The sequence below is a fragment of the Lissotriton vulgaris genome, chromosome 6 (genome assembly GCF_964263255.1).
Source record: "Lissotriton vulgaris chromosome 6, aLisVul1.2, whole genome shotgun sequence".
Taxonomy (NCBI): Eukaryota; Metazoa; Chordata; class Amphibia; order Caudata; family Salamandridae; genus Lissotriton; species Lissotriton vulgaris.
This window is the reverse complement of record NC_141694.1, coordinates 1,108,282,620-1,108,308,455: the sequence shown is the minus strand read 5'-3', so window position 1 is coordinate 1,108,308,455 and position 25,836 is coordinate 1,108,282,620. Positions and strand designations below refer to the sequence as shown.

The 25,836-nt window shown below is 46.7% G+C and overlaps 1 protein-coding gene across 2 annotated transcripts in view; it reads right to left on the bottom strand.

Moving 5' to 3' along the window:
- Positions 1-25,836, bottom strand: part of DHX57 (DExH-box helicase 57) — a 432,068-nt gene that overhangs the window by 99,438 nt on the left and 306,794 nt on the right. For both annotated transcript variants that reach the window (XM_086927178.1, XM_086927177.1), the window contains 2 exons: positions 16,223-16,319; positions 14,842-15,015 (listed from right to left, as the gene is read on the bottom strand). In XM_086927178.1, the coding sequence (XP_086783304.1) occupies positions 14,842-15,015; positions 16,223-16,319 (271 nt within the window). The remainder of the gene's footprint in view (positions 1-14,841; positions 15,016-16,222; positions 16,320-25,836) is intronic.

The following is a 25,836-nucleotide window of genomic DNA, read 5'->3' as shown; positions in this document are numbered from 1 at the left end:
AAGGATAATGTTCCTTACTCAGTAAGCATCTGTTCTTGGCATGTAGAGCTGTAGATTCACATGCTTTGCATACTCCTGCCATCTAGTGTTGGGTCCGGATGTTTGCAATTTCTTTTTCTTCGAAGAAGTCTTTACAGTCTCGTGACTAGAAAGACTTCTTCGAAGAACAAGCATTGGAAATGCAATAGGTCTCGCATTAGGAAAGTTTGAGCTATTGGTATTGTAAATGACACTTTTTTTATTTATGTGTTGGTTTTGAAAGTAGCAAAATTAATAGCTTTGTCAGTTACAATGTCAATAGTTTTAACTTTTGCAAATGTGACACCTATAGCATTTGTAATGCAATGTGTGTTGTATTACGAAATTAATAGCTATGTCAGTTACAATGTCAATAGTTTTAACTTTTGCAAATGTGACACCTATAGCATTTGTAATGCAATGTGTGTTGTATTTACGTGACTTAGATGTATTGATATTACAAATAACAATGGCTTTTAATTTTGTAAATAATTAATACTTAAATAAAAGTTATTGTAATTTAAAATGGCAATACGTTAAACGTTTGTAAATAACTTTTGTGAAGATTATGTTCAGTGTATTTTATTGTGACGACAATCCAAGAACATTGCATTTGCACCTACACACACACAGAGCCACACACATGTAGATGTGGTGGTGGTGGATCTGGGGGATATGGTGGTGGTGGATGTGGTGGTGATGGTGGTGGATGTGGGGGTGGATGTGGTGGTGGATGTGGTGGTGGTGCTGGAGGTGGTCGATGTGATGGTGGATGTGGTGATGGTGGTGGAGGTGGTCGATGTGGTGGTGATGTGGTGGTTGTGGATGTGGTGAATGTGGTGGTGGATGCGGTGGTGGAAGTGATGGTGGTGGGTGTGGTGGATGTGGTGGTGGTGGATGTGGTGGTGGTGGTGGATGCGGTGCTGGATGAGGTGGTGGATGAGGTGGTGGATGAGGTGGTGGATGTGGTGGTGGATGTAGTGGTGGTGGAAGATGTGGTGGTGGTGGAAGATGTGGTGGTGGTGGTGGTGGATGTGGTGGTGGTGGATGTGGTGGTGGTGGATGTGGTGGTGGTGGATGTGGTGGTGGTGGATGTGGTGGTGGTGGATGTGGTGGAAGCGGTGGATGTGGTGGAAGCGGTGGATGTGGTGGTGGATGTGGTGGTGGATGTGGTGGTGGATGCGGTGGTGGATGATGCGGTGGTGGTGGAAGTGGTGGTGGATGTGGTGGTGGTGGATTTGGCGGTGGATGTGGTGGTGGTGGATGTGGTGGTGGATGTGGCGGTGGATGTCATGGTGGATGTGGAGGTGGTGGTGGATGTGGAGGTGGTGGTGGATGTGTTGGTGGATGTGGTGGTGGATTTGATGGTGGATGTGATGGTGGATGTGGTGTTGATGGTGGATGTGGTAGTGGATGCGGTGGTGGATGTGGTGATGGTGGATGCGGTGGTGGTGGTGGATGCGGTGGTGGTGGTGGATGGGGTGGTGGTGGTGGTGGATGCAGTGGTGGTGGATGTGATAGTGGTGGATGATGTGGATGTGGATTTTTTGGGATGTGGCGGTGGATGTCATGGTGGATGTGGAGGTGATGGTGGATGTGATGGTGGATGTGGTGGATGTGATGGTGGATGTGGTGGTGATGGTGGATGTGGTGGTGATGGTGGATGCGGTGGTGGTGGATGCGGTGGATGTGGTGATGGTGGATGTGGTGGTGGTGGTGGTGGATGTGGTGGATGAGGTGGTGGATGGGGTGGTGGTGGTGGTGGATGGGGTGGTGGATGTAGTGGTGGTGGGTGTGGTGGATGTGGTGGTGATGGTGGATGCGGTGATGGTGGATGCGGTGGTGGTGGATGCGGTTGATGTGGTGATGGTGGATGCAGTGGTGGTGGTGGATGCGGTAGTGGTAGTGGATGGGGTGGTGGATGCGGTGGTGGTGGTGGATGGGGTGGTGGTGGTGGATGCAGTGGTGGTGGATGTGGTGGTGGTGGATGTGGTGGATGTGGATGTGGAGGTGGATGTGGATGTGGCGGTGGATGTCATGGTGGATGTGGAGGTGATGGTGGTGATGGTGGATGTGGTGGTGGATGCGGTGGTGGTGGTGGATATGGTGATGGTGGATGCGGTGGTGGTGGTGGATGTGGTGGATGGGGTGGTGGTGGATGGGGTGGTGGATGTAGTGGTGGTGGTGGATGTGGTGGTGATGGTGGATGCGGTGGTGGTGGATGCGGTGGATGTGGTGATGGTGGATGCAGTGGTGGTGGTGGATGCGGTAGTGGTGGTGGTGGTGGTGGATGGGGTGGTGATTGTGGTGGATGTGGTGGGGGATGTAGTGGTGGTGGATGTGGTGGTGGTGGTGGATGCGGTGGTGGTGGATGTGGTGGATGTGGTGGTGGTGGTGGATGTGGTGGTTGGTGGATGTGGTGGATGTGGTGGTTGGTGGATGTGGTGGATGTGGTGGTGGATGTGGCAGTGGATGTCATGGTGGATGTGGAGGTGATGGTGGATGTGATGGTGGATGTGGTGGTGGTGGTGGATGTGATGGTGGATGTGGTGGTGATGGTGGATGTGGTGATGGTGGATGCGGTGGTGGTGGTGGATGCGGTGGTGGTGGTGGTGGGTGGGGTGGTGGATGTAGTGGTGGTGGGTGTGGTGGATGTGGTGGTGGATGTGGTGGTGGTGATGGTGGATGCGGTGGTGGTGGATGCGGTGATGTGGTGATGGTGGATGCGGTGGTGGTGGTGGATGCGGCGTTCCAACCCGTCACACAGCTAGTACTTGTGGTTTAGAACAACAGACATATGAACTTCGATTATTTCAAAAGCCAATTTCCAACATGAAAATATTACCTTGTCTGACACCGACTCTTCTCACTGTGGTAAGTGTAATGCCGATAGTTAAACAGCGCGCAGGCTCCTGTAATTATTGTTGAGCACGTTTGGCCCACACCTGAATTGCTTACTTTTTCCTCATAAGCAAAAATATCAGACAGTGCTGTCCCTCTCCCGCTCGGACGCTGGAATTCCTAGATTGTATATTTTGTTTGAAGTTGATAGCCGTCTGAGCTAATAGCAAGCCTCAGAGCAAGATCGGATAGACTCCCAGCAGGATTCAAAGAAGGGCATGGAGAACCCCAGCAGGCAACTAAGGTTATTCGAAAGGGGCTAAGAGACTTTTTATGGGTCGCTGCATCAGCATTTCTACTTGGAAGCATGCCAACAGAAGGTTGGTTGGGAACATTGTGCGCAAAAGTGGATTAAATGTCCAAGGTCAGGGGTGACCAGAACTAAAAACAGTGTTAAAACCCTAACTGAGGAAATCGGACAAGCTAAAGCTGTCTCGAAATGCAAAGTGCAACAAAAACGTTCCCATAAATGTGAGGTCTGCTGCTATTCTCACATTTAGATCTACAAGGGGCTTAAAAATCAGGTACACTTAATTCAGTTCCCAAATGAAGAGCCGCAGACAAAAATAATCATTTAACCAAATTGCTTTCCTTGGCAGCATTAAACTAGGGAAGCAGTTATAAACGACATAAAGTTAAAATAAGTAACGGTTGTTAGCTTTATTATAATCGATCGGATAATTATTATGCATATATCTATGAGGGACAGAGCGAAACAAGGAGAAACACGAGAGACGGCCTGCGGCCGTCAAAGTGAAAGTACGGCCGGCTGAGGGCATTGCTGTGGGGAGGGGGAGGAGAAATGCGACACGGCGGGCAGGGGAGGGGGCGGAGCAGGGAGAGCGGCATGAGGGTGTGAAGCAGCAGGGGAGGAGTGCTGCTGACGATTGACTGGCGATTTGATGATGTGCACGCGCATTTTAGGTCAATGCGCTTGCGCATGGGCACAGCATCAAATCGCCAGTCAATCGCCAGTCTAGGTAAAGCTTATTTAAGCCCCTATATATCTTCGCTCCCGCTCAATGCGCAAACGAATTGCAAACATCCGGACCAAACACTAGATGGCAGGAGTATGCAAAGCATGTGATCTACAGGCCATATGCCTTGAACAATAAGTTATCTTCTGATACTTCTACCTGGAGTTTCCTCATCTCCTGAATCAATCCTGAGCAATGCCCTGTTTGTGGCGCGTCTGAAAAGATGGACACATAAATTAGTCATGTGGCACTGATCTGGCAAAATGCTGCCCCCATCGACTTTAGAATCTAGACAATGACTTGTGAATGTGGGGACTCACACCTTGTCACCACTTGACAAATGTTCGCGATTGGGCGAGGTGTCCTTTGCCCGGGTCAAATGGGCCAGGATACCTGCAAGAGGATATTTCTTGGCAAATACATAGCAACTCCTAATGCACATTACAATCTATCTGGAAAGTATTCATTTCTGGACAGCCTTGCCCTTTTTGGCACCAGCATAATCAAAGAACTGTCCATCAGTCTGGAATTCTTCTGTCCTGTCCAACTGAAAGGTGCGAGTCCTTGCACCCAGTATGCCATTACTATACCATACAGATCTCTCCGTTACTACTGAGCCTGATGCTCTGAAGGCTCTTAAAGATATGGATATGACGAAAATGGAGGATGTATTTTCTGGCGGTCAATTCATAACCTCAGCGTCCGTGACGGCGGGTGGCGACACCACTACCATGCAGCTATTTATCGATACTAGATTGCGATCGGCGATGCGTGCACTTTATCCACAATTTCCTGCTGAACCACCTGCATTAGAAGCACTGCAGCTATCATACACCACCAAGTCACGGGCTACGCTGGTCACGAGATTGTATCAGGCATTGCAGAGGGAGGAGGTTGCACTGGGTGGATCTGCACTAAATAAATGGAATGCAATATTGCTAAATTCCGTATCAGAAGACGAGTGGTTTGCATGCTGCCGTCTGACGGGGCGGCTATCTGCGAATGTTAACCTGATATTTGTCCACTTTAAATATTTACATCAACTATACTACACACCAGTAAATGGTTTTGGGTGTATAGGATATACTGGCGCTCATATAGTTATCTACACACAGTTTGTCCCTATAAATAATAAGCTTGGTGCATCCAAAAGGTGGGGAAGAGAACACCCTACTTCCTTTGACTCAATTCGAGATTGAACAAAGCATAAACAGTATTTCGGAGCACGTATGCACTTTTAAAGTTAAATTTCAAATATGTTAAATGAATCAGAAAAAAGTCGATTGGGCTCTTGTTGTTTTCGTCTTTAATTTCATCAAATTCAAAGTCCCTCGTGCCAACACGTTTCGCCGTGGTAGGGCTGGAAACAATACAAATCTTCAGTTCATCAGGGCTGGAAACAATACAAATGATGTATTTGTAATATCACACTACAGCACTTCCATCAGTGCCAATTTAACATATTTGAAATTGAACTTTGAAAGTGCATGTGTGCTCCGAAATACTGTTGATACTACACACCAGCCCAGCTATATAAATACGGTCTGCGGGACTTGGACAGCTGTAGGAGCTGTGGGGCCCCTAATGCCGATTTTTATCACTTAGCCTGGGTATGCCCAAGGGTATCTTCATATTTAGGTTCTGTCACACGGATTCTACACTTGATGGTAGGCCAGTCCATAACCTGTACTCCCCAATTATGTCTTTTAGGCATGGTCACTCACATCAAGGCTTCTCACAGGAGGTTCGTGGCTATAGCATTATTGTTGGTCAAGCGTAGAGTCTCTATATGATGGGGGGCAGACCTGCGCCCACGACTAAACTATGGCTTCAGGACCTGACCTATTGTAAGGATCAGTTTACATGTTACGCAGAGGAATTGCCCACAACATCAAAACCGCAAGACATCTGGGCTTCTCTTAACGCTTATCTGTCTGTAGCTAATATCTGATGTACTGTATTTTATTGATTATGCCCGCTTTTTACTATCATGAAATTTATCTCCCTTTTTTAATTATACTGTTGTGTTATGCCTCTTTTGACTATCTGCCCTGATTGTGATTGTCTATAAAGCCTTGTCCTGTATTGTTTTGTCATGCTAGTGTAACTGAAAAAATGTCAATGCCATGCCAATGCTGTGAACTGTATACATTCATTTTGTATTCTTGTTCCTTCTGAAAATGAATAAATAATAAAAAAATAAAAATAAAAAAAGGTGATAATCCTGTGAGGATCCAAATGGTGAAGTCTCTCCCACTTGGTGGGATGCAAAGGCAGATAGAAGAAAAGCTGGATGAAGAAATTATCCATGCGAAACGGAGTGATGACCTTCGGCAGACACAAAGACTTTGTTCCTGCGAAGTGAATGGGGAACAAACAAACCCTGGGATTCTCGAACATGCCAAAATGTGTTGATAGCAATCAGACACACAGGCTGAATACTTAAGAGTTGCAATGGACAGCTATGCATTGGCTCCAATGGAAACTCGATCTGGAAAGTAAGTTCCAAGATAAGTTCCCAATGAGGCATTATGAATGTTGAAGGAGGAAACATGTAAGTCGTCCTTTGAAAAATCGCATGACAATTGGAGATTTGAACAGTGACAGCTAGCAAGTTAAACAAAGAAAGGTTGAAAGGTCTGAGAGATAACCTTTCACAGTGACCTCTGCAAAAACTCACAGAGCTAATGAAAGGCCTACATCCTCCCCGGTAATACAAGAATCCAAACGGGATCAGAATAGCCAGATTTGGTGAAGGAGTGACGAGCTGATAAAAATATGCTTTTCACCTCACCTCAGTGCCCTCTCCAATCTCCAGGCATAAAGGTGTAGGAGGTGAGAGAAGGTATGCTCTAAGCAGAAGTGGGAGAGTAGGACACATGGACAAATGCAGCACATCCACCTATTATACTCTCACTGTCCAGTACACCAGGATCAAAATCCTCCGAGTCCAAACCTGATGCAATTTTCTCAAAACCTGAGGAATCAGAGGGATGAGAGGATTGCATAATGGAGTGAAAAGTTCCACTTCAGGCGAAGCGAGAACTTCCTGTAACAGAAACTAGAGGGCGCACAACAGCAGCAGTAAGTATTCTTCTTGGTGGAAAAGGAGGTCCACCAAAGGAGTGCCCCAAATGGTCAAAATGGACTGAACCACCTACAAATAGAGATGCCACTAGTGGTCGACAAGATGACACAGACTAAGGTCATTGAACCCCTCGTTCAGGGAATCTACAAGGTGGCGGACAACAAACCATATCTCATGAGCCTGTGCCCAGCCCCAGAGCTTTACAGCTTTTTGAAACAGAATGCGCAAACCCATGTCACCGTATCTGTTGATGTACCACATCATGGTCCTGTTGTGCAAGAGGATCTGAACTGACCTAATGTGAAAGAATGGCAAGAATGCCTTCAGTGCCAGGTGGATTGCCTAAAAGTTTTGCAGGTTAACATGTCTGCTTCGCTCGAGACCTGAGTCCTCTGATCTCAAAGTCCTCCAGATGTGCACCCCACTTTAAAGTGGAGGCATCCGTTACTATTGTGGGCACTGTTTGCAGAGGTGAGTAGGGTTTCTCACAAAGGAGATCCCATGAAAGTCAATCCTGTTATTGTCCAACAGTGTACCCCAATGATGAAACCAGAGACATAACGGGAGGGAACGTATGGTCAAGTAAGACTTGGTGATCAACAAACAGAAGGCTCTGAGGAGGAAGGAAGGCTCTGAGCTTCATGGTGTCATACAACTTTCCGACGGAAAGGAGGAGTTGTGATGGCTCCAGATGTGACTACAACAGGTCGATGGAGAACCACAAGTCAAAAAGTAGTGACACTGCAGCATTCTGACAACAGCTGCAGTGATTCAGTCTCCAGCAGCCAACTGGTGAGGTACAGAATATTAATATCTAGGTCCAAAAATACATTTCCTGCAAGTCAAGGGATACTACTATTCTTCTTTCTCTAGAGCTAAAAGGACCTGTGCAAGCGGCATCTTCGCAATTTTCTCCAGAAGACAGAGAATTGGACGAAGATGCCCATCCTTCTTGGGCACAAGAAAACAGCATGAGTAACATCCTACCAATCTTACTCTGGAACTAGATCAACAGTTCAGAAAAAACAAGACTTCCAGTTGTAGGATGTCAGTTTGCTTGCGTGAAGGAACAGAGAGGACAGGAGGAAAGAAGGTAGAGGGCAGCTCCTGGAAAGGGAGGGAATATCCCCGCTCCCACCTCCCAGCTGCTCCGCCCTCCCTCCCACTTGGCCATAAATGGCGACCGTGCAGCGCAGGCGAGTGTGACCTGACCTCAGGACCCCCCGCGCCGCACGGCCACCAGCTGTAGCGTGTGCGTCCCCTCGCTACTGTCCTCAGCCTCGCTGAGCCCGCCCCGTCGACCCCGCCCCCGCCGTCCTATTTAGCGTGTGTTTGCTTTACTTTGTGCTGCCTGTACCGTTTTGCCCTTCTGTTCAGTACCCTGTAATTTATTTCCTTTTTTTGTGCCTTGCTTTGTCTAGCGCCGCTCTCTGTGCCCCCCCACCCGCTTCCCGCCGCCTGCGTGCGGCCACGCCCCCTTACCTTCTGTGCCCTCCCCGCTCCCACCTCCTCCGCCCTCCCTCCCACTTCGCCATAAATGGCGACCGTGCATACGCGCAGCGTTGATGTGCAGCGGGCTCGCCGATTGTGCGCCGAAGGCGCGCCAAAGGTAAGCCCGTCTGCGCCCGTCCGCGCCTGGACCGCGCCCAGCGCCAGGACCCCTGGCCCCCGCAGCCCCCTGTCCACCCGCCGGACGTATGACACCGCCACCCTCAACGCCGGCCGAGCCCCGGGCTGCTACCGAGCCACCCCGAGACGCACCCACGGACCCTTCTGCTGCACCGCCTTCAAGTTCACCTGCATCCGGACCTGCACCACACCAGCAGCGCCCAAGACCTCGACGAGCAACAGCAGCAGCCACCTGAGATGCATCCTGCTCAACACCCGCTCCGTCCACAGGCACGCCATCGAGATCTGGAACCTGCTCGACACCACAGCCCCAGACGTCGCCTTCTTCACGGAAACCTGGATGAACGCCTCCTCTGCACCTGACATCGCCATCACCATCCCAGACGGCAACAAGATCATCCGAAAGGACTGCATCAACCACACCGGAGGAGGCATCGCCATCGTCCACAGGAACACCATCCGCATCACGAGCAACACCGATGACACCCTCGCTAACGCCGAGCACCTGCACTTCCAAGTCCACATCAACCCCAAGACCACCCTCAGAGGCACACTCATCTACAGACCCCCTGGACAACGCACACAATTCAGCGAAGACATCGCCGACTTCATCAGCCCGCACGCCCTCTGCTCCGCTGACTACATCCTCCTCGGGGACCTCAACTTCCACATGGAGAACAACAACGACCGCAACACCACCACCCTGCTGGACAACCTCGCCAACCTGGGACTCAAGCAACTGGTGACCACCCCCACCCACTACCCCGGACACACACTCGACCCCGTCTTCTCATCCAGCAAGGACATCGCCTTCAGCCACGCCACCGGACTCCACTGGACGGACCACAGCTGCGTCCACTTCAGCTTCGGAAGGACCACGATCCACCACCACCAGCAACAGGCTGCACGCAGGAACTGGAACAAGATCACAGCCGACCAGCTCGCTTCCTCCCTGAGCACGAACCCCCCCACCAGCACAACGAACCCTAGCCAGGCGGCCACCAACCTCACGAAGTGGATCAGCGACTGCGCAGACGAGCTCTCCCCCCTGAGGACCCCGCCCAGCAGACCCGGCAGCAAGAAAGCCCCATGGTTCACCGACGAACTCAAGAGCTCCAAGAAGAACTGCCGAGCCCACAAGAGAACCTGGCGCAGAGACCCTACACCGGACAACATGACTGCCCTCAAGCTCGCCACCCGGAAACACCACCAACTCATCCGCGCAACCAAGAAAACTGCATTCAAGGAACGACTGGACAACAACGCACACAACAGCAAAGAACTCTTCAACATCGTCAAAGAGCTCTCCAACCCCAACGCCGGAAACAACGACATCACCCCTTCGCAAGACCTCTGCAACTCCCTCGCCTCCTACTTCCACAACAAGATCGCAGACATACACAACAGCTTCAGCACTCAACCGACCAGCACCACGACCGAACCACCGCCCCCCACCACCACCCTCCGCTCCTGGACTCCGGTCAGCACCGAAGACACCGTCCGCACGATGAACTCCATCCACTCCGGATCTCCAATCGACCCCTGCCCTCACCACGTCTTCAACAAGGCCGACGCTATCAAGAGCTGGAAACACGCCGAACTCAGCGCTCTACTCAAGAAGCCATCGGCTGACTCCACCGACCTCAAGAACTACCGCCCCATCTCGCTGCTCCCGTTTCCTGCAAAAGTCATCGAGAAGACCGTCAACAAGCAGCTGGCCGCCTTCCTCGAGACGAACGGCTCCCTCGACCCCTCGCAGTCTGGCTTCCGGGCCAACCACAGCACCGAGACCGCCCTGATTACAGTCACCGATGACATCCGAGCGCTGCTCGACAACGGAGAAACAGCGGCCCTCATCCTCCTCGACCTCTCCGCGGCCTTCGACACTGTCTGCCACCGCACCCTAGTACAACGCCTCAGCAACGTCGGAGTCCAGGAGAAGGCTCTGGAGTGGATCATCTCCTTCCTCGCTGGAAGGACACAGAGAGTCCGCCTCCCCCCGTTCAGATCCGAAGCCACCGAAGTCATCTGCGGCGTCCCTCAAGGCTCCTCGCTCAGTCCAACCCTCTTCAACATCTACATGAGCCCCCTCGCAGACATCGCACGCCAGCACAACCTCAACATCATCTCCTACGCCGACGACACCCAGCTGATCCTCTCCCTTACCAACGACCCAGCCACCGCCAGAGCCAACCTTCACGAAGGGATGAAAGAGGTAGCCGAATGGATGAAGAACAGCCGCCTGAAACTGAACTCGGACAAAACGGAAGTCCTCATCCTGGGATCCTCACCCTCCGCCTGGGACGACTCCTGGTGGCCCCCCGCCCTAGGCAGCGCACCCAAACCAACAGACCACGCACGCAACCTGGGCTTCATCCTGGACTCCTCCCTCTCCATGACCAGACAAGTCAACGCCGTCTCCTCGTCGTGCTTCAATATCCTGCGCATGCTACGTAAGATCTTCCGGTGGATCCCCACCGAGACCAGGAAGACGGTCACCCAGGCCCTCGTCACCAGCCATCTGGACTACGGCAACACCCTCTACGCCGGAACCACCGCCAAACTCCAGAAGAGACTCCAGCGGATCCAGAACGCCTCAGCACGACTCATCCTGGACATCCCCCGTCGCAGCCACATCTCCGGACACCTGAGAGATCTGCATTGGCTCCCGGTCAACAAGAGAATCACCTTCCGTCTCCTCACCCACGCACATAAAGCCCTACACAGCCAAGGCCCAGGATACCTCAACGGCCGCCTCAACTTCTACGCTCCCAAACGCCAGCTCCGTTCGACCAGCCACGCCCTCGCCGCCGTCCCCCGCATCCGCAGAGCCACCACAGGGGGACGATGATTGATTGATTGATTGATTGATTCTCAATGATCTGGAGGACCCACTGGGCCATGGTGACTGCTTGCTATCTTCCCAAATGATGTAATACCTTCCATCCCAGCGCCACATGTGTACGCGCAAGGGTGAGCTAAAGCAGAATTGTGGGTGGAGAGGAAGAGGAGTTAAAAAATGACTGGTGTTGTCGGAGTCAACCCACGGACCCAATACCCACTGCATTGTAGGTGAAATTGGTTTGGCTTCTGCAGGACAAACTGGAGGCCTGCATTGGAAAAACGACATACCCCTGAAATAGCCACAAAATGTACAGCAATGCTGATCTTACATGAAGTGGAGGCTAATTCTAAGGAACTAGCCAAAATTCCTTAAGCTCCTGTTTAAAACATTCCATGGCTAAATCAGTTTTTTAGCTGAACTAGTGACATTCCCTGAACAACTTGTGGAGCGAGGTATTATGGCAGATGGTGACTGATGATTCCATTGAGCATGCCACAAGAGTGCACAGTGTCCAGAACTGAGCACAGGGTCTTCTTCGTTGCATTCTGCATATCCTGAAAGTGGTCCAGAACACAGTCCAGATGGTTACCATGACCAACTGCGCCAACTCCCAAAGAATATGTGAGTACCTTGCCAAAGGAGAGGTCACATTAGTGGGTTGGAGGGCAACTTTCCCAAAGAGGAAAATCTTATCCCCCATGGCCTCAATCCGTTTTGACTACTAGTCAGGAGAAGCAGAGTGGAAAGAACCTATATTCTGCGTAGACCATGAAAAAGCCGGCACTTTTAGACTCTCTGGGGGGCATAGCTAACAGGAATTTCGGATCTCCCAGCATCAGATGAAGGCTCATTAAATGAAAGCAAGGGCTCAAAAGATGAAAAGGCTGGCGAGAGAATCTGATTTTCCTCCACAGGAAGAGCAATTCAAAAACCTCCACAGCCTTTTTTGGACTACTGTAAAAAAGAACATCTACTCTGACTTAGGCCCCGAGGAGCACATCAAGTCCATATCTGGCAAACTATCAAGCCTACTAGTGTTTTGAAGGGCAAGATGGCCCCCAGCGTCTGACCCAGTCCCAGCAGGAGTGGGTAAATTAGCCCTTGTTGTTGTCAGAATCCTATATATTCTGGTATTCATCAATCAGCCTCTGCTTCTGCTTCCCACAATACATTAAGATGTTCTTGGTTTTCATAACGGGCTCCGGAGCCGCTGCCAAAGTTGAAGACAGAACCGTCGCCTGTGGAGGCCATTACCTGTGGGGCAACACCGGCTGGAATGCCTGAGGTAAGTGACATTGGGTTGACTGACGCTAAGTGAGGCTGCTAGAAGTTCAGGTGAAGGTACTGATGCTCATTCCATGGGGCCCGCATGTGTGCCAGGAAACTGAAGCGTGGTAGAATAGCACTAACGTGGCTTGCGTAAAGGCTGTAACATACGTCAGGTCAGTACCAGGCATGGGTTACCTCCAATATAACAAGGGTGATATTGGGCGCGGGGTTGACAAAGGTCTGAGGCGGCACAAGGATATTATCAACCAGTACTTGTTCTGGTGGCGACACCGTAGCTGAAGTCAGGAAGTGATGTTGCGGACCTGGAGATGTACCTCTAGGACAAGATTTGAGCATGGATGCTGAATAATCCCTCTACAGTGATTTTTCTTTGCTTGATCCTTCTCCAATGCTAGCATCGATGAATTGCTGGTCAGGGGAGAGGAGCAGGACCTGGAGCAGGCTTGACACTGAGCCCTTCAGTCATCACATGCACACATCCTCAAGAGTTTTGCCTTCTGCTCCTTAATTGCCATGTAGTGAATGAGAACATGCTTGTCGCACAACTTAGAGTGTGAAGACCTTGTGGTAGTTCGAAATGGACATCTACCCACGTAAAGAGAGACAGAGTTTGAAACCTGTCTTTTGGGTGAACTTGTGGAGAAAATGATCCTAGAAGAGCTACTGCGGATTTGCACCGAAGGGCGTATAAAGAAAAAAAGGAACCAACATCAGGAGGGAGTCTATGTGGCCTGGGGAGGTCATGTCTAAGCTATAACTCATCCTCCAGATGGAGCGGAGTACCACATACCAACTGTTTTGACTTTTACAAATCCAGCCTGGTTCCTGAAGGAAACCCGAGAGATGTGGATCCTAGACGTAGAAGTATCCATCAGAGCCAGAGTTACCACTTCACCGTCCCTTGGAAACACTTTGGTTAGGGCTATTTTACTTGAAAACCTCACCTGCTGACAAGAGGCGAAATATCTTGCTGAAATACTGGGGAGAAATGTGCAATTGTAACACCCCCTGGACTTGGGTGATGTTTTCGCCTTGTAATAATTACTTCTGCCACAGTATTATTAGCCTATATCTTGCTGCTACTTAGGTGTAGTACTTGAATGAGCCCCTTAAAAGTAAAGGGAGAAAAAAAACTGTTACTCAAAGAGGAATTCTTTGGAACACTGATAAAATAATGAAAAACTAATGAGAGAATGCTTCGGAGTGTAAAAAACAAAAGTACAAATCTGGAAGGTAAAAAAGTGTGAAGACAAGAAGCATTTCTAGGACCTCCTCTAAAGAATCAAAAGAACTGAGGTTAAATAGCCGGGACTGACTGCCCTCTCAGTCTTAAATGTTAAGGGTCAGTCGCCTACTTGGTGTATGACGCAGTTGTGATCATTTTTTGTAGACTCTTTTTAACGATGTGGGGTTTTTTTCTAAGTAGAAAGTAGCAAAATCATCTTATTTTGACAAAAATTCATGTATTTCTAAGATCTAGCTAGCATGCCTGGCATTATCTTACGGCTATGAATGAAATGACGATCCCTTGATGGAGAATATTAATTTTCTTCTCATATCTACAATCAAACTTGTATACCCCTCCCCATTAACAAGAAACTGTCGTAACAACATCCAAAACTTTGGTTAGGTAGAAACAGGGACAGTAATTTTAAAATAGGTATTTGAGCCAATGTGGAGATTACGAACTAGATGAGGCGGCTCTTAAGTAAAAAAATGGGCATGTATATTTGTAATCAGGTTTCTGACAGAGACGGACAATTAGGGTGTTGGAAAGGGGGAGGGAAGTAGGAGGGGACTGAACCAAGTGGAAAAAATAATGTTATTTTTATTACGGGTTGAAAAATGCTGACTAAAATGTATCCAAACCTAAAACAGGTATTTGTAGCTTGAATTACTTCTTGATACAACAGCAGAAACATGCTTGTTCTCTGCTGAAAGTTCAGATTCATTTGCTGCTTTTGAACATTATAATGAGTGATTAGTGTGTTCTGATTATAATGATACACAAACAACAGGTTTAAATGACTGTACAGGTTTCTGGAAAATGGGCTTTCTTTTACAGCCCCGTTCTTTTTGAATATATTGCATACCTCTTCTCTCTCATTTTTCCCGAATCAATAACATATACAATATCATCAATGGTGATGGAGGTCTCTGCAATGTTAGTGGAGAGGATGATCTTGGTGACTCCTGCAGGGGGTTTCAGGAACACAGACTGCTGCTCTTCATTGGAGAGTGATGAGTGGAGCGGATAAATGAAGCATCTAGAAAACGGAATGGTTCCGAGAAATAAAACAAGGCGCGTTACATTTCAGATTTTTTTTATCCCTCAAGTACTTTATTTGATTCCATCACTTAACTTATAGGCATGTTGATATCATTTGGGAGTAATGAAGTACAACATGAGTCAAAATACAGACTTCTGCACACAGCACAGTTTTAAGCAAAAATCAGATTTAAATTTGAAATGTTGTTTTTCAAGTAGAAATGTAGTGATTTACTAAAATCCAACAGATATTTTATGAACCTTTCATCAAGCTGTAGAAAGTAATCCCAGCTTGCAAAAAACTTTACCCACGTTTAGACAAAAGTTGAGAACTAAGCTTTAAAGGCACTTTGGTTACAGTGACCGTTTGTACAAATTATGCTACAATCAAGTACACTGCAGTAGTGGAACTATTGAAGCATGTGTAAATTGAAAGATTAAGAAGAAAACCAATCACTCAATTTTTCCCTGCTTTATTTCTCCATTGCATGCACTTACTAAAAATGTTGCTACTGACGTACCTATCCTAAACATCTCCTAGAAAAGGGACGCAGACTTTATTTTAAAACATCAATCCCCCAAAAGAGCTGGACAAATGATAGTCAATTACCCGAAGGTGAGATTCTTTACTATTATCCCTTGGTATCAATAAAAGTCAAAAGACCAGAAGCCGTCCAACACTAGAGAAAATACATTAGACACCAACTCAACAAGGGTTGCTTTTGATTACCTTCAAGATTGGATGCAGCGTCTTCGACACCCTAAACATCCACGTCTCCAAAGAACTTTATTGTAACTCAACTTTATAGTATTTCTCAAGAAACACATACTTTGTCAGAAGAATGATCTGATATCAGTGTTGCTCAATAGCAGAATTCTAGACTGTGTTAGAGTGTGGTCTTTCTTACTATAGGTGTCCTCCATACGACCAGACTATGACATGACTAATGGTTGAGTATAGGCGATCTTTAGTTGTCGGGCGCATGCCTATTCAGCTGCACACTAAAGTGGGGAGATCCTTACTGATTCTTCCTGATAAAATCAGTGATGCCATTTATGACTGGGACTTCTCACTGCACCCCAAGCATGAAGTGTGTTTGACTTGTCCTTAAATACATGAGGGGTGAGTACTTCATTATGGGGTTTTATCTTAGTGTATGTAGTACTCAGCTTCTATTGTGCTTCACACAATCTTTCATACTTACCGCTTGTTTCTCCGGTTGCTGAATAAAGCATTTGACAGTAACTGCTCATAAAGTGACTTTATTTCTGCCAAGCCTGGTAAAAATACCAGTATAGCACCTAAAAGAGAAATAAATTATTTGGGTTTAAAAAACTGTGGAGCCCCCTCCAAACCATTCTATTTATTCCTGGGTGCTTCTTTCTGCCCAAAACCCACACATAAGAAGTTCTACAGGCATTTCATATTATAGCACTTACCAAACTTAGCAGATGTTAAACAGTGACTAGTGACATTAGATTCCACAACGTTTCATTCAGCAATAGTGTCTCACATTTATCTTTAGAAGCTATGTATAAGCTATATCATGCAATACCCAAATATTTCATAATAAGTGTAGTCAAGTAAGAGATAATTAATTAATTATAGAAGGTAATCTTGTAGAACAAGTAGTCCAGAGTTACTAAATGTAAGAAGCTTTTTCAATTGAAGGTCCTTCTAGTTTACCTAATATGGGGTGTTATGCTTTCTTCGTGTGTGGAATTAGTGTGTATGCGTCTTTTTTTTAAACTTTTCCTGAGTGAATTGTTTGATATATTTGGGCATATCGACTTTGCAGCACACAATGATGGCAGCCTTTAATGCAAGCTGGCCTTGTTCAGCATTAACACTTCAAACCCCTGGTCTGGACTCCTTCTCCGAAACAGGTCAACCTGGCACATAGTACCAGCCGTTTCCCTTTTCTGGAATAGATTTGTGGGATGATGCTTTTTTTTATGTCCATCATCGTCAAACCTAGTGGACAGGGACAAAAAAAAAAAAAAGAATGGCTCCAAAGGGATTGTTACTTTTTTTTTTATTACAAACCATCAACCAATGACTGCCATACACCAAATTTCTTGTTCTTTTTGTGTGCAGGTACCACCATGAAATGCGGGGTTCCTTCACAGTACCGAGAACACCACTGGGCCAGCAGTGATCTCCAAATTTGACACACGGTAATCCATCATGGTGGTGTGCGTAAAGACCCCAACACTCTAGATCAGGCCCCAAAGTCTTTGACTAATGTTTCTTACATATCTGGAAGGAAAAGAGTTTGTCATTCTTGAATGTCGAGCTGGATCTAAACTGCATTTTTAACTGAGGTTGTGACACATATTTCAAATTTATTTAATAAACTTCCTAATAATATTATTTATACCGTTTTTAAAAATCTATTTTCATTGGTTATTTTAGAATAGCACTGTGCATAATAAGTGGCTAACTCGCTCGTGAGTTATTTCCATTTTGCAGTGGCAATTTAGAGCATCTCTTGTTTTTGGTTAGTGGTGAAGCTCAGAAGCTTTCGCTCAGAACATGCGCCTAGGCCTATCTCTTTAAATAAGCACCAGCGTTTGTAGGGAGTGGTTAGATAAACAATCGGAGAAGTAAGAGATTACACAGTTCCCAAGTTACTGGTGTGATTGTTGTGACTTGAGAAACGGTCAACCTAGCAAGGGGACATATTACATTTCCTTCCACTCGAGTAGGAAGCAAGCCAGACATTATATTGGCACTACTAGATTAGGGATTTGGATTGCTGAAAGAAAAAAGTACGTAGGTTGGGGATTTATTTCAAAATGTCATTATCTAAACGATTGAGGGGATAAAGAAATACTTTCAAGTCTCTGATACTGAAAGATTTAGATAGATTTTGATCAGCCACTTGGTCGTGCACCAAATAATAAAAAATTATGGTAATATACCACTCACCGATTTTGAGAAGTTGATCAAAAGGATGTTTAGGGATAAGCACCTAGTGTTAGACTTTTACAGGATAGACTATCAATGCAATAAAACCTTTCAGATCTTATTTAAACAGGCATGGCAGACATACTTATCAGATTAAGAATGGGAGGAAATCTTTTTTTAAAGCCATAAAACAGCTGAGTAATGAGCAAGGAATCAGGGTGCAAACTAGTGCACTGCTGGTATTATACCCATTCCAGAGTATACAGGCAGAACATGAGGAAATCTGAAAGATGCTGGTGCATGTTGGGGGAGAAGGCACACTACTGCAAGTATTCTGAAAACGTCCTAAACTGACTACATTTTGGGAAGAATTATTATCTGTAACTAAGTGTACAATATTGCTTTGCCTAGACAGATTACAACTCTTCTGTTGGTTTGCCTGGTAATGACAATCTTTTTGCTTCATTAAAAAAGTGGGTGACAAAATTGGGCAGGCCTTATCGGCTGCTGAATAGACTGTGCCATTCTTAGTGGGAGAAGACAGTCCTAATAGCAAAATTATGACTGCACAGAATTTGGAACTTATGGGCTATGGCGATAGCTAATATATATATGGAATATGCTACTTACCAGTATGCATCTGTTCTTGGCATAGAGGGCTGCAGAGTGGTACATTATGAATAGATCGCCATCTGGTGTTGGGCTCGGATGATTGCACTTTGTTTTTCTCTTGGAGAGTCTTTTGTATCTTGGTGACTCCTCCTTTGGTTGGTAGTGCGCATGGGTATCGGCTCCATCCTTAGATTGTTTTGCCATAGTAGGGTTAGATGGAGTAGTATGATAGAATACAGATAGGAATGCCCATGTAAGTGTATCTAAATAAGATAATGTTGGAACAGACACAGGTTTCCGGGGAGGCTGGGAGGGCATGTACCACTCTGCAGCCCTCTATGCCAAGAACAGATGCATACTGGTAAGTAGCATATTCCGTTCGAGGCATATGGGCTGCAGATGGTACATTATGAATAGACTATACAGCAGTTCTCTCCCTAGCGGTGGTTGCCTGTGTCTGTTGCAACTGTCTGAAATAAAGTCTTTAATACAGCTTGTCCCACTCTAGCTTGTTGTGTTGTGTGCACATCTACACAATAGTGCTTTGTGAAGGTGTGCGGTGTAACCCAGGTAGCTGCTTTGCATATGTCATCTAGTGGAATGTTTCCCAAAAATGCCATAGATGCTCCTAGTTTACGTGTAGAGTGAGCTCTAGGAGGAACAGTTAATGTTCTCTTTGCTTTTAAGTAGCATATTTGAATACATTTTACAATCCATCTGGCAATGCCCGCTTTAGAGATGGGATTGCCCTTATGTGTAGGAGAAAACGCAACAAATAGCTGTTTTGTCTTTCTGAAAGTTTGTGTTCTTTCTATATAGTACAATATTGCCCTTCTAACATCCAATGTATGTAGGGCTCTTTCCGCTACTGTTTGTGGTTTTGGAAAGAAAACCGGTAATTCCACTGACTGATTGATGTGGAATGCAGAAATTACCTTTGGTAGGAATTTTGGGTTTGTTCTAAGAACCACTTTATTTTGGTGTAACTGCATGAATGGTTCTTGAATCGTAAAAGCCTGCAACTCACTTACTCTTCTAAGTGACGTGATAGCTATGAGGAAGGCCACCTTCCATGTGAGGAATTGTATTTCACACCTATGCATAGGTTCAAAGGGTGGCCCCATTAGTCTGGTAAGTACTATGTTGAGATTCCAGACTGGGGAAGGTGGTCGTCTTGGTGGAATGACTCTTTTGAGTCCCTCCATGAAAGCTTTAATTGCTGGTACTTTAAACAGGGAAATATGTTGCCTGTTTTGTAGGTACGCCGCTATAGCTGCGAGATGAACTCTGATAGAGGTGTATGCTAAGTTACATTGCTGCAAGTGTAGTAAATAGCAAATGATCTGTTTAGTGGATGCGTCCAGAGGGTTGATGTGCTTACTGTTACAGTGTATAGCAAACCTCTTCCATTTTGCTGCATAGCATGCTCTGGTGGTAGGACGTCTTGCTTGTTTAATGATTTCCATACATTCTGGTGGTATATCTAAATATCCAAACTCTATAACCTCAGGAGCCAGATCGCTAGGTTCAATTGTTTGGGATCTGGGTGCATTATTTCTCCATGGTTCTGTGTAAGATGCATGGGTAATAATCTTAGCTTTTGATGTGGCACCTGTGAGAGTTGTAGTAGCGTGGTGAACCACGGCTGTCTTGCCCACGTGGGTGCCACTAGTATCATTGTCATTGAGTGCTGCTGCAGTTTCCGAACCACTAACGGAATTAGTGGGAGAGGGGGGAAAGCGTAAGCAAATCTGTTGGACCAATTTATCCATAGTGCATTGCCCTGGGACAGTTGGTGTGGGTACCTGGATGCGAAGTTTTGGCATTTTGCGTTCTGATGATTGGCAAACAGATCTATCTCTGGTTGCCCCCATCTCTGGAAGAATGGCTGCAGTATTTGGTTGTGCAGCTCCCATTCGTGTACTTGTTCTGACTGTCTGCTTAGGATGTCTGCTATCTGATTTTGAACTCCTGGTAGGTGTTCTGCTAACAGATAGATCTTTTGAGGAATGGCCCATCTCCAAATGTCCTGTGCTAGTTTGGATAGTTGGAGAGAGTGTCCCCCCCCCTATTTTTGAATATAATACATTGCAGTCATGTTGTCTGTTCTGATCAGGACTGCCTTGTTTGTTATTTGCATTTGGAAAGCTTTTAGTGCTAGAAATACCGCTAATAGTTCCAGGTAGTCGATGTGCAGTTTCTTTTGCTGCACACTCCACTTCCCCTGCACTGTGTATTTGTCCATATGCGCTCCCCATCCGGAGAGCGATGCGTCCGCTGTTATTATCACTTGTGGAATTGGTTCTAGGAACGACCGTCCTTTGGAAATGTTTGTTGTGTTCCACCACTTCAGAGAGCGATGCGTACGGTTGTCTACCAACACCAGATCTGTAATCTGACCTTGAGCCTGATTCCACTGTGTCGCTAGACACTCCTGTAGTGGACGCATTTGTAGTCTGGCATGTGGTATTAGCAGTATGCAGGAGGACATCATGAGTAACAGTGCATAAACACTCGTGCTGGTAGTGAGTGTTGTGGTTGAAATCTTTGTATTAACCCGACCATTGTTTGTATCCTGATCGGATTGGGGTATGCTATTGCCTTTTCTGTGTCTATAGTAGCCCCCAGGTATTGCTGAATCTTGTTTGGTTGCAGGTGTGATTTTTTGTAGTTCACCGTAAACCCTAGGTGGTGCAGCAATTGAATTGTCTTCTGTGTGTTGTGAAGACATTCTTCTTGTGACTTGGCCTTTATTAGCCAATCGTCCAAGTAGGGGAAGACATGTATTTGTTGTCTTCTTAGGTGTGCTGCCACCACAGCTAGGCATTTTGTGAACACTCTTGGTGCCGTTGTGACCCCGAACGGAAGGACTTTGAATTGATAGTGTTGTCCTTCCACTACAAACCTTAGGTATTTTCTGTGGGCTTTGTGAATTGGGATATGAAAGTAAGCGTCTTTTAGATCCAGTGTAGAAAGAAAGTCCCCTTTCTTCCGTAAAGGGAGTACCTGTTGGAGCGTGACCATGTGGAAATGTTCCGAATTTATGTATGCATTGAGAGGTCTGAGGTCCAAGATTGGTCTTAGGGACCCGTCTTTTTTGGGGATTAGGAAGTATAGAGAGTATACTCCTGTCCCTTGTTGATGTTTTGGGACCTTCTCTATTGCATGCTTTTGTAGCAGTGCTAGTACTTCTTCTTTTAACAATGTCAGATGATCTTGACTCATTGGACGCTGTTTGGGGGGGATGTTTGGTGGGGTAGCTGTGAGTTCTAGGCAATAACCATGTTGGATAATCTGTCTCACCCACTTGTCTGATGTGATGTCTTCCCAGACAGGTAGGAACTGTGATAGACGTCCCCCGACCGGTGTTATGTGGTCTGGGGGGAGTTCTATGAAGTCACTGTTTTGGGGTTGAGGCGTTGCGGTTGTTATTATTTCCGCGGCCTCTACCCTTGTTGTTGTTACCCCTATAACTACCTCTTGAATTACCTTTGGGTGATGTAGGTGTGAAAAAGGTGGATTGCTGATTTGTTCCTGTATTTTTTGAGCCTCCTCTATAGGTGGATCTACGAAAGGAACCTCTTTGTGTTGGCTGTTGCAATGCTCCCATTGACTTAGCCGTTTCTGTATCTTTTTTCATTTTTTCTAAGGTCTCATCTGTGCTTGAACCAAAAAGTGTCTTTTGATCAAATGGTTGGTTCAATAAGGACGTTTGTACTTCTTGTTTGAATCCTGAGATTCTAAGCCATGCATGTCTCCTTAACATGACACTGGTGTTGATGGATCTTGCTGCAGTGTCTGCTGCGTCTAGGGCGCACTTAATGGAAGTATTAGTTATTATTTTTCCTTCCTGTATTAACTGATCTGCCTTTTTCTGATGTTCTTTGGGGAGATGTGTGATGAGTTTTTCTAATTCATCATAATGTGCCCTGTCATAACGTGCAAGTAGTGCCTGTGTATTGGCTATACGCCAGCTATTTGCCGCTTGTGATGATACTCTCTTGCCTGAATCATCTATTAATTTTGACTCTTTATCAGGTGGAGGAGCCTCTCCTGTAGATAATGAGTTCGCTCTTTTACGAGCGTTTGAAACTACAAGCGAGTCCAGAGGTACCTGCCCTTTGATAAATATTGGATCCTTTGGAGCCGCCTTATATTTTTTATCAATTCTTGGGTTTAACACCCTAGCCCTCACTGGGTCTTTGAATATTTCTTCTGTGTGACTGAGAAGACCCTTCAGCCTAGGAAGAGTACCTGATGTGTTTTGTGCATTAGGTAGCGTCTCTAATAGGAAGTCCTCTATTTGAGGTTTTGTATGTATATCTACTTTATGATATTTTGCTGCCCTATTAATGAGCTGTACAAACCCTGTGTTATCATCAGGTGGTGAAGGCTTTGAGGGATATAACTCTGGGTCGTTGTCCTCATCTGACCCTACATTATAATTTTCCCATGGGTCATCCTCATCTGGGATGGTTTCATCATCCCCTTGAGGTTCTCCCTCCCCTGGATCACTGTCTACTGAGGTGTAGATGGTCTTGGTGTGGAAGGTGCAGGAATATTTGGCATAGTGTGAGGAATAGGAGAAGAGGGTGTGACCTTAGGTCGAGGAGAAGCAGGAGGAGTTGTATTTGTCCCCAGTGTTCTCTTTTTTGAAGGAAGAGATTGGTCTTCCATCTGTTCATTCTTTCTCTTCTTCGTCACTACTTTGCCAGTTTGCGGATCGATAAACAAAATCTTTTGTTTGGATCTGTCTGCTGCTCCTGAATCGGTACCAAAGGCCTTGGTTCCGAAAGGTGCTTATGTTTTCGATCGTCAATGTTCGGTGTTTTCGGCACCGAGTGTTTACTCGATTCCGACTTCCTCGGTGTCGAGTGAGTCTTGGACGTCGAATCATGTTTCTGTTTCGACATGGAATGTTTCGATGCCGAGCTTTCCCTTGTATAAAGCTTCGGTGTTGAAGTCGATGTCGACCGTTTCTCGTATCCGACATGGTGGGAGGCCGAGTGTTTCGGTTTCAGTTTCGGTTTCATTGCCGGGCCCGAAGGCGGGGCGTCGGAAACTTTTTTCTGCGGTTTGACCGGGCTCGAAGGCGGGGTCGTTACCACACGGGGTCGGTTTTTTGGTAAGGGGACGTCGTCACTCACGGTTTGTTGCACGTCGAGTTCTTCGACATCCGACTGGTCCCCTTCCGACCCCGACTGATCCTCATGATCCTCTTCTTCCTCAAGTTGCTCGTCTCCGAACAGCTCCGGGATCGCCTCCGACTGCATTCTGGAAACCTCGTGTCTTCGAGCTCGACGATTTCTAATCGTCGACTTGGAGGAGAATGCTGCGCAGGCTTCGCAGTCCCTGGATTCGTGTTCAGGCGATAGGCAGAGGTTGCACACCTCGTGTAGGTCCTTGTGTGGGAACTTAGCACCACACGTTGGACATTTCTTGAATGGAGTCCTTTCCATGGACTCCGGGCTTGACTGCGTCGAGAAAGGCCTGTTCGTCGACGTAGATCAAAGTTTTTTCTTCGATGTTGAAGTCGCAACGCGCCGGAATGGAAATGAAACGCGTTCGATAACAATACCGTCGAATTGGAAAGGGAATACGCGCCGATAAATCACTTCTTTTCGAAGTCGATCTGTAGCGTCTCAATCCTCATCCGAACCCGATGGCGGAAAAAAAACAATCTAAGGATGGAGCCGATGCCCATGCGCACTACCAACCAAAGGAGGAGTCACCAAGATACAAAAGACTCTCCAAGAGAAAAACAAAGTGCAATCATCCGAGCCCAACACCAGATGGCGATCTATTCATAATGTACCATCTGCAGCCCATATGCCTCGAACATATTTATTAATGGCATGGACAATCTAAATCAAAGCTTTGTTACTGAAGGCTCCCATATTTTATGCTTACTCTTTTTTTTACTATAGAGAATTTACATTCCCTCACTTTTTTAAAGTGGCTACGGTTCTTTCAACTATGTATGTTTACCCATTAGTTACAGGATTCAGCTAAGAGAGTGAACATGGACCACTAACGAAGGTATGACAGGAAACTAGAAAATGCCCTAATCTGAAGCAGCGAAGGGCCTCTAGATGATTGGTTTTGGATCTCAGGCGGGGCAAGGTGATGTTGATCATTAGAGGTGGGAGGGGTACACAAGGGTTTAGGGAAGGATGGAGTTGTATGGATTGGGGAATCTAGGTGTGAATGATTCATGTGGTTCTGCCCAGATTGGGGGAGGTTATTCAGGTAAAGGTATTATTTTAAAATGCAATAAAAACATTAAAACCTTAAACACTCGAGGACTGGACGGAGGCGCGGCGGCTCCACTGGGTGCGGCAATAGCTATGCGGCTCCGCCCGGTTCAATTCAAATATCTTCACAGGGTCTATTTTACTAGAACACGGCTGTGGCGGGCGGGGTTGATTGCTTCCCAAGAGTGTCTTCGCTGTGGTCGGGAGGAGGGTACGTTCCTACATACGGTTTGGCAGTGTACGTCCCTAGACCATTTTTGGAGGGGGGTCTTCGTATGCCTCTCGGAGGTGTTGGGGTGGGGTCTCCCTCGGACACCGCAGCTGGCCCTATTACACGTCATGGACGGGATAGGGGGCAATGTCTACAAACGCCACCTCATGTTGCTGGGGTTCACACTGGCGAAATGGGATATTGCCAGGGAATGGAAGGCGACGCAGGCCCCCTCGGTGGCGGCCTGGAAGAATGGGCTAGATATTTGCATGGGGTTGGAACAGCCCATCTTTGTGGCCAGGGGATGTCCTCGTAAGCATTATAAGATTTGGAAAAGGTGGGCAGACTATCGAGGCTTATGGTTAGAGCCGCCGGTGGAAGCGGAGACTCATTCACTGGAATAGTTGCTGGTACGGCCCAGGTGCAGAGTGGGGGGGAAGTTGAGGGAGGTACATGCGTCGGGTGGGATTATTGGTGGGCTATTTAGGCTGTGGATATGATCAAGCAGCAGTAGTGTGACCTTGAGAGGTTGGGATAGGGAGGGGATTCTTTCTTGTTGTTCAGCATGTCTTTATTATGCATCTTGCTCCTATGTCTTACAATGTCAATATAGCATACTTGTTCTCATTGGTCTGATTTGGCATATGTCTCTGGGGTACAGAGCCCTGCGTTGTAATTGCTTATTGACGAATAAAATATGTTAAAAAAAGAAAACCTTAAACACTCTTCATTTTGATACCTCCCCGTCCTTGATCTTCCTTTTCATGCAGCTACTGTTGTATCGCTGTTTAATAAACTACCTAGATTTTTTATTTCAATATACCTCAATAA